The sequence below is a fragment of the Megalobrama amblycephala genome, linkage group LG12, assembly GCF_018812025.1.
Source record: "Megalobrama amblycephala isolate DHTTF-2021 linkage group LG12, ASM1881202v1, whole genome shotgun sequence".
NCBI lineage: Eukaryota > Metazoa > Chordata > Actinopteri > Cypriniformes > Xenocyprididae > Megalobrama > Megalobrama amblycephala.
In genome coordinates, this window is record NC_063055.1 from 28,774,835 (window position 1) to 28,788,208 (window position 13,374).

The window sequence follows — 13,374 nt, forward strand, 5'->3', positions numbered from 1 at the left end:
CGCCTTAAGTCAGCCCAACAGCTATCCAGGATCTTTGAATCAGCACCACAGGGCATTCTCAGACTGATTTCCCTTTTCCTGCTGAAGTCTTGATTTGTAAGCCACACCAGCTGCAGGGCACACCAGAAACTAGCAGTCTGATGAAAACTAATGTCTGCTTGCTTATCTTATATTTTTGTCCATTAAAGATCATCTATACTATTACATTTTTCTTGTTCTACTAATGATTAATATATTTGCAGAACCCTGAGGCTGCTGCTGGGTATAGGAGTAGATAAATTAATTTGATGGAGATCTTGCTGTGCTTCTGTCAGAGTCATAGGGTACATTCTCATCTAAAGACTCAGCAAGCTCAGTGTGATACTCGGTATAGACTATAGGACTGTAAGGAATCTGTCACTAGGAAACAGCACGCTTCAACCTGACCTGCTCTGCAAGTGACAGTGGCTGAATTTCAATGTATTAGAAAGATGATGCCAGAAAAAGGCTCTAAGTGTGGCAGACATTTAGGTGGGAATTGTGCCCACTGATACCAAGTTACAACTAAAGGAATTATGCAAATCAGGTAATGATACAGAAACGGACAAAAAAATTGTGCTGTACTTCACAGGATACAATACTGTGAACGCCCATTTTAGCTACATAAGAAAAAGATAATTCTTTGATAAATCGTAATTATGACATAAGTGAAAATGATGACATAATAAGTCATAATTATTGGATAAAAAGTCGAAATTATGACTTAAGTTATAATTATGAGATCAAAATCAATAGATAATAAGTCAAAGTTGACAAAAAGTAAAAATTATGACAAAAATGTTACAATTTAGAGATACTAAGGTACAATTATGAGATCAAAAGTCAGAATAATGACAAAGTAGAAATAATGAGATACTAAGTCACAATTATTAGATGAAATTTCAAAATAAAGACAAAGTTATAATGACACAAAAAGTCCACATTATGACATACCATCATAATTGTAAGGTAAAAAGACGAAATTATGACATACCAAGTTATAATTATGAGATTAAGTCAAAATCAATAGATAAGAAGTCAAAATTGACAAGTAAAAAATTATGACAAAAAAGGTTGAAATTATGAGATACTAAATTACAATTATGAGATAAAAAGTCAGAATAATGACAAAGTAGAAATAATGAGATACTAAGTCACAATTATTAGATGAAATTTCAAAATAAAGACAAAGTTATAACGACACAAAAAGTCCACATTATGACATACCATCATAATTGTAAGGTAAAAAGACGAAATTATGACATACCAAGTTATAATTATGAGATTAAGTCAAAATCAATAGATAAGAAGTCAAAATTGACAAGTAAAAAATTATGACAAAAAAGGTTGAAATTATGAGATACTAAGTCACAATTATGAGATAAAAAGTCAGAATAATGACAAAGTAGAAATAATGAGATACTAAGTCACAATTATTAGATGAAATTTCAAAATAAAGACAAAGTTATAATGACACAAAAAGTCCACATTATGACATACCATCATAATTGTAAGGTAAAAAGACGAAATTATGACATATCAAGTTATAATTATGAGATTAAGTCAAAATCAATAGATAAGAAGTCAAAATTGACAACAAGTAAAAAATGATGACAAAAATGTTGAAATTATGAGATACTAAGTCACAATTATGAGATAAAAAGTCAGAATAATGACAAAGGTGAAATTGTGAGATACTAAGACACAATTATTATATGAAATTTCAAAATAAAGACAAAGTTATAATGACACAAAAAGTCCACATTATAACATAACATCAGAATTGTAAGGTAAAAAGACGAAATTATGACATATCAAGTTATAATTATGAGATTAAGTCAAAATCAATAGATAAGAAGTCAAAATTGACAAGTAAAAAATTATGACAAAAAAGATTGAAATTATGAGATACTAAGTCACAATTATGAGATAAAAAGTAAGAATAATGACAAAGGTGAAATTATGAGATACTAAAGCCCTATTCGGACGGGACTAGTTTTCCAAACGACGTTGAGTAACAATTCTTATCAACCTACGTCTGTGATTTTATGTATGGATTCGGACGGGACTAACATCTCCGTGTTTATTACCGAGGTAGGAGTGTCTGTGTTTTACATGTGGGCATTTCAGAAGATCACGTGTTCAGAATGCACTTTGAAATATAAAGTAAAACATCCTAACACATTTAGTGTTTTGTAAACATTTTATAAAAATTGTAGTGTGAAAAAACTAAACATACATTTATCATCATGATTTAATAGAACTGGGTTCTTATAATAAACCCACTGGAATAAAAAGTTTTAACTTATATAATTTACACGTTATGTAATTAAGTGCAGAAATGAAAGTAATCTTACCTGAAACTGATATTACATTAGCCAGTTTTAACAGTTTACGTGATTTGGCTCTTCTTGTTGATTTATTTTTTTTATTTCTTTGCAGTGTACCAAACACATCTACATCCATTATCGGTGCGCAAAAAGCAGAAACTTGAATACCTGCGCAATAGCGAGAGATTGTACGGTAGTTCACGTTGACCAAAACACACAAGAAAAAGCGTTTTGGAAAAAACATTTTCGGAAATCACAGACATTCGCATTCGGACGGGATTAGATTTATCTGAGGACCGCCGAGTTTGACGAAAAACAGTAGGTAATTTGCTCTGGAATTTTTACAGAGGTCGTGTGAGAAAAAAACAGACATGGCAGATTCGGACGGGATTAAAATCTCAAAGTACGTCTGTGAAACAGAAATTTCTCTAATGTCCCCCTGTGAAACTAATCCCGTCCGAATAGGGCTTAAGACACAATTATTATATGAAATGTCAAAGTAAAGACAAAGTTATAACGACACAAAAAGTCCACATTATGACATACCATCAGAATTGTAAGGTAAAAAGACGAAATTATGACATATCAAGTTATAATTATGAGATACTAAGTCACAATTATGAGATAAAAAGTCAGAATAATGACAAAGGGGAAATTATGAGATACTAAGACACAATTATTATATGAAATGTCAAAGTAAAGACAAAGTTATTATGACACAAAAAGTCAAAATTATGACATACCAAGCCATAATTGTGTGATTAAAAAGTCATAATTATGACATAAAAATTCAAAATTATGACAAAAAAATGTCAAAACGATGAGATAAATCACAAAATAAACTAAGTCACAATTATTCAAATTTATCAAGAATATTATAAGACAGCACAGACAGAGACAGATTGACTTCCCAAAAAGGCTCATTTGTTTTTGATTATTTGAATTAATCATCTTGACATTTTTTGTTTGGTATTGTCTTTCGCTGATCTGTGTCTAAGGAATTAGTCTCTGAAGTCATAGTAATGACATAAAAATTCTTAATTATGACTAAAAGACAAAATTATGACAAAAATTGAAATGATGAGATACTGAAAAAGTCATAATTATTACATATAAAGTCCATTTTTTTTACTTTTTATCATAATATTTATGACTTTTTAATTTTGACTTATGTCAAAATTATGAGGAACCAAAGCATTATTTTTTTTTTTTTTTAAGGAAAGAACCTTCCATACAATATACCATCCATACCATCATATGATCATCTTTTAAAAAATGATCACTAAATTCCACAGGTGGAAATAAAACATTAATTGTTGCCAGACTAACTTTTGTAAATATGGTATATATAATATGCATAAAACTGCTTGAGCTGAAAACAATGACTGTACTTTTTAAAAAAATCACATTTAGTGTCCACTTTAAGCAGGTTTGCAGTCTAAATATTACAGACTAAAATTGTCCAACTGTGAATTGAATTTGCACCTCAGATTTTTGCATTTTACGTTACAAAGAGGAAAAGTTAAGGGAATTGGTTTCACGAGGGTATTAAATGGCATTGGTTTAACATCACACCTGTTCCAGCATAAATATTTGATGACATGATTTATTCCACCTCCTACAGTCAGTGCGTTCTTACCAGGTTTGCATCTCTAAATGTGAAACCATCACCTCGCTTGTGCCAGTGGGAGGTCCAGAGATTTCCATCTAAGCAGGGTGCAAGATATTAATAGAAGGCAACACTGCAGTAAAATATTGGCTGTATTGTGACATCAAAAACCACAGCAGCGATCTGCAGTAATACAGTTTGTACTTTTTACATCTGGGGTTAACAAATTGTGTCATCTATGCGACCATGCTCTGGTCCTGTGTGATCATGGGTAAAGTTAACTACAACAACCATACTGCCACTGTTCAAACTTCAACGAGTTTTCAGATGACATTGTTTAGATGTGAATAAAAACTTTCTCTGAAATTAAAATCGACGAGTTTTCTAATTTAAGTTTAAAGGCAAAAAGCTCTCTTATGTTGAGAATACTTGTACAAGACAGCACAGACAGAGACAGATTGACCTGCCAAAAAAGCTAATTCGTTTAAAGATGATTTGAATTAATCATCTTGAATATTTTTGTTTGGTCTTGTCTTTCACTGATCTGTATCTGAGAAATTAGTCAGATTTGGCTGGTACACATTGAAAGTGTTTAATGATTCAAAGCTTCAGACGGCCATCTTTGTAAAACGACAAGACAAAAAAATGACACAAAGCCGATCTGGATTATATATCAGAGGAGATTACTGTTTTAAGTCTCGAGAAGATTATTTTTCTGATGTATTTTGGTACAAATCTAAATTTAGATCTTAAAAAATCCATCAAACTTCAGAAAAAAAGATCTGCTCCTTATGTAGTGATTTATTTTGTTTTCTTGCAGAAAATGAGAACTTCATGCTGCAGGCGACTCTTTTTTCATTCTTATTGTGCCTTTCTATTCATGTTATTTTTTCAGGACTTGGAGACACTGAAGTCAACTGATAAAATCTGCAGACAGCTCATCTACCACCTGACCCCTCACTCCAAGTGGCTTAGAAAAAGTATGACACGGCGAAAGGCCCAGGCCTGGTGAGAAACTTTCCCTGTTTTACATGCCATCAAAACATCAGAATAATTATTTCATTCCATCCTTCATCATTAATGCTAAAACAGATATAGTATTTACTCCAGCTTATATTATATTATTGTCAGGGGTTGAGTGGCTGCAATGAAGTGCACAACGATAAGGATATAACAGAAAACTCTTTAGTACAACATAACTCTGAAAAACGCAGGAGATCTCAGGAATTAAGCCAAGCTGATGATCAGCCGTCAGGCAACGGCAGACCGTTTTTAAGTTTTCCCAGTGTGTTCTGCACCGTTGGCTCTAGTCAACGCCTTCGGGTTTTTCCGATTCTACATGCTGAATCGACGTTGGGCGAGAGAGAACTCTGATTGGCTGTTCAGTTTAGTGAACGAGTCAAAGCGTGAGAATAATAGCAAAACAGTGAGCAAACAAGTCAAGGCAATACAGACAGAAGGCTCTTCTAATTTTATGTCATGTACCTGAGTGTTCCTGGGCGAATGTTTAAAAGGTTAGTTCACCCAAAAATGAAAATGATGTCATTAATGACTCACCCTCATGTCGCTCCAAACCCATAAGACCTCCGTTCATCTTCGGAACACAGTTTAAGATATTTTAGATTTAGTCCGAGAGCTTTCTGTCCCTCCATTGAAAGTGTATGTACGGTAGACTGTCCATGTCCAGAAAGGTAATAAAAACATCATCAAAGTAGTCCATGTGACATCAGAGGGTTAGTTAAAAGTTTTTGAAGCATTGAAAATACATTTTGGTCCAAAAATAACAAAAACTATGACTTTATTCAGCATTGTCTTCTCTTCCGGAATCCTTTCCATTGAATTGATTCCATTGAATTGATTCCATTGAATCCTTTCATCTCTCGCCGTTGGTAATGCACTTTTACATCGCCATGGTTGTTTTTGGCGATAAGATATTAAGATATTAAGATATTTTAGATTTAGTCCGAGAGCTTTCTGTCCCTCCATTGAAAATGTATGTACGGTAATGTATGGTCCAAAAATAACAAAAACAACGACTTTATTCAGCATTGTCTTCTCTTCCGGGTCTGTTGTCAATTCGCGTTCACAACTCCGCTTCTTCTTCATCTTCTTCCCTGTTTTACGGCGGTTGGCATCCAGCTTATTGGTGCATTACCACCCCCTTCTGCTCCGGAGTGTGGTTCACGACTCCGCAGTGACGCTGCTGATGTAAGACGCTGATGACGTGTTATCTGGTGCGCCCGAGCTTCGTTTACAGTCTGAGGGAGACGCACGCTGTATTCAAGCTATTCTACATTGTTTGTATTTTGGTATTGCTATGTTTTTTAAATAGTGTGCATGTCGCGGATGTCCTAATCGCCAAAAACAACCACGGCGACGTAAAAGTGCATTACCAACGCCGACAGATGAAGGAATTCAATGGAATCAATTCAATGGAATCAATTCAATGGAATCAGTTCAATGGAATCAATTCAATGGAAAGTATTCCGGAAGAGAACACAATGCTGAATAAAGTCGTAGTTTTTGTTATTTTTGGACCAAAATGTATTTTCGATGCTTCAAAAACTTCCCACTGATGTCACATGGACTACTTTGATGATGTTTTTATTACCTTTCTGGACATGGACATGGACATTTTCAATGGAGAGACAGAAAGCTCTCGGACTAAATCTAAAATATCTTAAACTGTGTTCCGAAGATGAACGAAGGTCTTATGGGTTTGGAACGACATGAGGGTGAGTCATTAATGACATCATTTTCATTTTTGGGTGAACTAACCCTTTAATATTTACGTGAGCCAATTAGAATATAGACGCACAGGAGCGGGAAAATAGAACAAAGGTAACAGGAAACAATGAGACACAAACCAAAATAAGAACTAAATGTGACCCCCCCCCAGTTAGTTAGTTGTTAGTTGCCAAGGTAACAATTCATATTTATTTCTACATTAACTTTAAATTTAAGTTTACATCTAATATTTATAGTTTGTTATTTCAGCTTTATTTCCATTCACAACAATTTTATTCATAATAAAATGATTTTGATAGTTTAATAGTTTCAGTTTTAGATAACACTGGTCCACATCAGTTTTCCATTTCCTTCGCTTTTAAGACCTTGGAAATCTTCTGAAATTTGCATAAACTTCAGATCTGTTCCATGAGTTATTGAACAGAAATCTGGTAGCAGTTTCAGACTGTGTGATTATAGATGAGTGTAACAAATTAGAGCTTGTTTGGCCTGCCACCACTGGCCCATTAATCTCAGCCCCCCTTCATCTCTGCTATTGATTAGTAGAGTCTTTTTAACAGCACTGCTGCTGGATCTGGGAAGTGCTGTCTGAAGAGAGAGCCATAAACCTTTGTGACTTGGGTGTGTAATACTTCCGAACCTTAGTTATCTAACATAAATCTGTTCACTTCACCTGATTAATTAAATTAATTAGAGCAACCAGTTTGCAGTGTGTTATACAAGCACCAGTCAATGGTTGCAGAATATATTTTGCATATTTGTGTGCTTGTTGAAAAGTGAATAAATGTATGTGTACCACCCACATGGCCATTACGTGCGCCCTGAATCCATTGCCTCTGCTCAATACAGTTTTTCCACATACTGAATTAACCATGCTGCCCTGCTCCATTACCTTTAGGCTCTCAGGGGAGGATAAAGCAGAAAGTGGATGAGAGAGTATGTATTAGTGTGAAAATGAGAGATTTTCACACTAATACATACTCGTGTATTATGCAGGGTAGTTTTTTTATGCAAGAAAATATATTATTATATTATATTATATTATATTATATTATATTATATTATATTATATTATATTATATTATATTATTAAAAATAAGTCTCTGAAAAAATGTTATCTTTCACAATTATACTTTTCATGCAAATGTATCTTTTTTTTTTCTTTTTTTTTTTACCTGGAAAAACTGATACTTATTTAGATTTTTTACAGTGTAATACCATGTACTTTTATATATAAGTGTACAATGGTACTCCATGATTAATATATGCATGTGCAATATTATTTACATGGAAGCTCCAAGCTACTTCAAAGAATACCATGGTACATGTTAAAAAAACATGCTATTACGGTCATATATGTCCAAAAACAAGGTATTATATCACCATGGTTCTTTTGTGTGTGTGCGTGCGTGTGTGTGTGTGTGTGTGTGTGCGTGCGTGCATTTTTGTGATTTATGAGGACACAAATTTGTATAATGGCATGGGTATTACACTGGTATTATGACATTTCATGAATCCTCATATTTAAAATAGATTTAAAGACATACTAAACAATGCTTTATTAAAAATGTAAAATTGCAGAATGTTTTCTGTGATGGGTAGGTTTAGGAGTAGGGGTATAGAATGTACAGTTTGTACAGTATAAAAACCATTGGAATGTCCTCACTAAGATAGCAAAACAAATCTGTGTGTGTGTGTGTGTGTGTGTGTGTGTTCATCTAATTTGGCTTTATTGGCAGTGGTGCCAACTTTCTGTGTGATGAGAGATTCTGACAAGATTGCTCTGCAGTTTGTGTGTGTGTGTGCACGTTTTTGTGACATATCAGGGCACAAATTTGTATAATGACATGGGTATGACATGGGTATTACAAGAAGAGGTGACTTATGAGGACATTACCCCATGTCCACACTTTTCAAAAGGCTTATAAATCATACAGAATGAGTTTTTGTGAGAAAGTAAAAATGTGCACAGTTTCCTGTGATGGGTAGGTTTAGGGGTAGGGGTAGTGTAGGGGGATAGAAAATACAGTTTGTACAGTATAAAAACCATTACGTCTATGGAATGTCCCCACAATTCACAAAAAACGAACGTGTGTGTGTGTGTGTGTGTGTGTTCAGGAGCTCTGTTTTGGAGGATCTGTTATACTCTCCCTAGAGCTTTGTGTTCATATAAGTCAATCTGACAAACAGAGAGTCCGCAGGTCGTTGCTGCTCTACACTACAGAAACCAGGCACAGACTGAAGAACATGCTTTTCAAAAGAGTGAAATTAAGAAAATTGTATGGCCTTAGAGCAAAGGACTAGACAAAATGACAAAAAATAATTTCTCAATCGATATCTTTCTCTTTTGTCCGGTACAATACCTAAAAATAAATATAAAACCAGATGCATTTACTTAAGAAGCAAAATTGCATATGATATTAAGACATCTCTGACTGTTCTCAGAGAATATTTATTGAGTTATTATATAGGTTACGTCATATGTGTGCCTCCTCATCCACTATTTTTCATTTCACGATTGCATGCTGGTCCTATTAGGTGCCATATCACTGTAATCCAGCTCCATTTACATGGAAATGAAAAACGAAATGAGAAAGAGCGTTGGCTATATTTGAATTGACAGATTTATATGTGTCTGTTCACTTTTGATGGATCTGCATTAGGTTGCTCTTCTCTTCTAGAGACATCCTCAGACTTTCATTGGGGTTTAACTTGCATGGATGGCGACTGAAGATAATGTAATTATACAGTGGGGAAATGATTAATGTAATATCAGGGTGTTGCATGATAGGAAAAATGGAGCAAAACTGTCTGATTATGCAAAACGGACGGAGGGAGGAAGAGAGAGATCCAAGTGGCGATGAAAGAAGCAGGATTTCATGTTGTGCCGGTTCTTTTGTGTGTGGTTTCTTGCAGCTTGATCAAGAGTGTAAGACAGGTATTATGGTGAATCTGCATGAGAGACGACCATCATTCTATTAGCTCATATCTTTGATTGGCAGTGTAAAGCGACTGTTGTGGATTGTCTGATTTTACCAGACCGACACATGCATGATCAGACATAGGCCTACACAAGCACAATCTGTTGGTTGGCTTAATGTATTTTTTTTGCTTTCACATGTATTAGAGATGCACAATTAATTCTACTACCCTTGCATCAACATTTTATGCTTGCAATGTGTTTTTGCAATGGCTGATGATTGTAATTGATCACAGACATTGATGCATGAATACAGTGACGGATCTGAGGTATTTAAATGACCTACTCTACCATTCAAAAGTTTGAGGTTGGTAAGATTTTTAATGTTATGTTCTTTAATTTTTTTTAGCTTTTTAATTTATACTCACCAAGGCTGCATTTATTTGATCAAAAATACAGATAAAACAGTCATTTTGTGAAATATCATTACAATGAGTGTCACATGATCCTTCAGAAATCATTCTATGAATGTTGAAAAATGTTTTCAAGTGTTTTCCAAAATTTCTCATCCATGTTACTTCCATCTTACTGTGCATTTGTAAAATGAAATTAAAGCTCACTAAAATGATACCGAAAGGCCAAACATAATAAAGTTTTCACGCTATTCTTCTCGCCATCCCATGTATGGTCTAAAACTCAACTGTTGTCATGTTTTGCCGCAGGACAGCAATTGAGAAGAAATTTTCGGTGACCTTTGCAGTAATGTAATTTGAAGATTGTACAAAGTAGCATGTATCTTTAGCAACACTTTGAAAGTGAATAGCCAACCTGATCTCACGGCAATTCTTATGTATTTTACGAGGTGGCTAGTTCGTACAATTTTTCAAAAGTGTCACCAGTAAGAACCACCCCTAACCCCGCCCCTAAACCTACCCATCAGTGGGGTGTAGAAAAGTGAGGTTGTACGAATTCGTATGAATTAGCCACCTTATAAAATGCGTACGAATTGCTTTGGGATTGCGTTGGAATAGCTATTGGTACAATATGTGTCAAATGACTAAACATGCATCATAGTTTTCAAATACCTCCGTTTTCACAGTCCACACTACAACACGAAAATGCCATTTTAAAATTTTAAAGTCCCTGTGAACCGGAAGTTGCAAATGACTTTTCTCCAGTGTTGTGACGTATTTCCAAGCGAAACGGAATATTGAATAGAGGGCAAGGTTTTACTTTAGCGCTCCTCCTCTCCGTCTCTCGCTCATAGCAGACTAACGGTTGCAGAAGAGTGGTTTACGCGTTTTCAACCCAAGTCGTCAAACTGACATCATCAGAGAAGGAACGCTATTCCAGACCGGAAGTAACTTTTCAGATTTTGATTAAAGATTACCGCAACAAACAATTAAATTCTGCACTGTAAAACCGAACAGTGAAATTATTAAATTAAATGAGTTTGTTTCACTCAAATAATAATGAAAGTTCATTGTACTTAATAGAAAAAAGTTGCATGAACTCAAAATTTCATTGTAGTAAGCTGAACTTAATATGATTGAGTTGAGCTGCAGCAGATTTCTAATTCCCAGCATGCTTTGCGTCAGACCATATAAATAACTGTTGAAATTAAGTGTTATTTTGTGTGTTTTTGCACAAGATTAACATATGGAGATATACGTTAATGTTTAATGTTGTGTTATGTTGGGATTCAGGGGGGTTCTGTTATGTTAGTTTTGTAGGGTTACCACTGTGGTGAAGAGTAGAGCCTGTGGTTAGGTTGAGGATGAGCTGCAAAACATTTAAGACCACATATGTTGTTTGATTACATATATGCAAGTATGTAATGACAGTCTCTCTGATAGTTATAATAGCATGTGTTATTTGCTATGTAACATTTAACCAAGATCTGAATGTGTTTTTTATGTAAATTAACTGTATGTAATTAACATTATGATGAGTTAGGAAAGGGATGCTGGTAACGGGATTGTTAGTGAGAGACACCCGTGCACCACACTGGCCTTGATCCGCTTCCATGGCTCTCAGCCCCGCCCCACTTGTCACTAAAATTTTAAGTTCTACCAACTTTAAAAAAATGAGTTAGTTTACTTAAATGTTTTGAGGTAATACGTTTCCTCAAATGTTTTGAGTATTCTGAACTTATTGGATTTTACAGTGTGTGTTTTAACTTGCACGGATTAATTGTTCACCACAAGACTAATAATATGCACTAACAAAGTAAATAGGGTCAATTTTGATTTCATGCCGACTTTAAGAGAGCGTCTTCAAAAAGCTCACTTTTCAGAGAAAAAGGCTTTAAATGTTTGTAGACGTATAGTCTTGCGTAGCCAGACCTTCAGACTTAAGGCAGAAGGTCTGGACTCTATTGCAGCATTCATTGGTCAAGGACCGCCCAAGAGGACATTTGACTGACATGTAATGCATCCAATCAAAATTCGTTTGGTTCCGCGTCATGTTTAGGGGCCTGAAAATGTAAATGTCCCTGCAATAACAGACCGATAATATTATTCATTCGAGAAAATTGTGCAAGTTTACTGCAACAATGGAGCAGCGAACTTCACATACTTTTGAAAATATAGCATTTAGTTGATCCCGATAAGCGCTCATTGTCACAGTTATAAACACAATGGCGTTCTTCTTCCACGAGCTGGTTTAGCATCACAGCATTCGTTTCCAAGTGGACCGTTAAAGAACGTGACACACACGTCTCCTACACATCCTGTAGAATTCAAGTGAAGTGTTTCCAGATAAGTGTGCCATATGCTTCAGACATTCAGCCAATGGTCCGTGGGCATGGCGTCTGAGGCTGAGACTAGTAGACGTATAGTCTAAGAGAGCAAACCAGCAAAACTAGAACGTTTCCATAATCAACATAATCAACAAGTCATAGACACCATGAAACAAGAGAATAAGAGATGGCATGAAACTTGTGAGCTCATGAATATTAATTATGCGACTTGACATTCACCCAGTGGTCCTACCTGATTTATAATTAGGGACTAGCATAATAACAGATTGCGGCTTACTGATTGTGTGTTCATTTATTGATGTAACCATTTGGCAGGGTCATGAAATTGCCAGTTTATGCAGCAAGGCTACATTTTCTTTCTTTGCACAGTAGCCAAGCAAAATTAAACTCCTAATATATATAACAATTGTTTCCCAAAACTTTCAAGCTATAAACTTAATGTGGATTGCATAGTCTAGATAATCTGGTTTTGGAAGAATTAGATAAGCAATGTTTGAGTTCCTGTTGCAATGTCTGGTTTTGATTACGAATTGGCGTGTTGGCAAATATAAGCAGTTTATGAAGCTCTAGTGGAGACACATGCAAGATTACTAGGGTTTATTTCTCAGCGGTAAATCTGAGATCCCAGAGATTTTAAAGATTCGTTTACACAAACAAATTCTGTCATCAGTTTTTCACCCTCATGTTGGTTCAAATCCATATTTGTGATTCTAATTTCAGCGACTGGTCATTCTCTTCTCAAATGGCGTGTAATTGGCAGTTTCTCTACTTCTGTGTTGTATACCTGTGCTCAGTTAAGGCCATGATGTGTTAGTGTTATTTGCAGGCCTTCATAGAAAGACAGACCAGCATCTGCTCCTGGAGGCGGGTGTGAGTCTGAATCTCACGCTGATCAAAGGTGTGAAAGCATCCACTCAGGTAGAAAACAGCCATTGCCATGCCAACGGAGGTGGGAGGCCTGTCTTTGTAGCACTTGTCTTCCTTTTCT

General features: G+C 35.2%; 1 protein-coding gene across 1 annotated transcript in view; it reads left to right on the plus strand.

Moving 5' to 3' along the window:
• The window catches only part of lrrc75ba (leucine rich repeat containing 75Ba), a 44,116-nt gene that overhangs the window by 14,086 nt on the left and 16,656 nt on the right, over positions 1-13,374 (plus strand). The window contains exon 3 of the mRNA XM_048210523.1: positions 4,853-4,965. Within this exon, the coding sequence (XP_048066480.1) occupies positions 4,853-4,965 (113 nt within the window). The remainder of the gene's footprint in view (positions 1-4,852; positions 4,966-13,374) is intronic.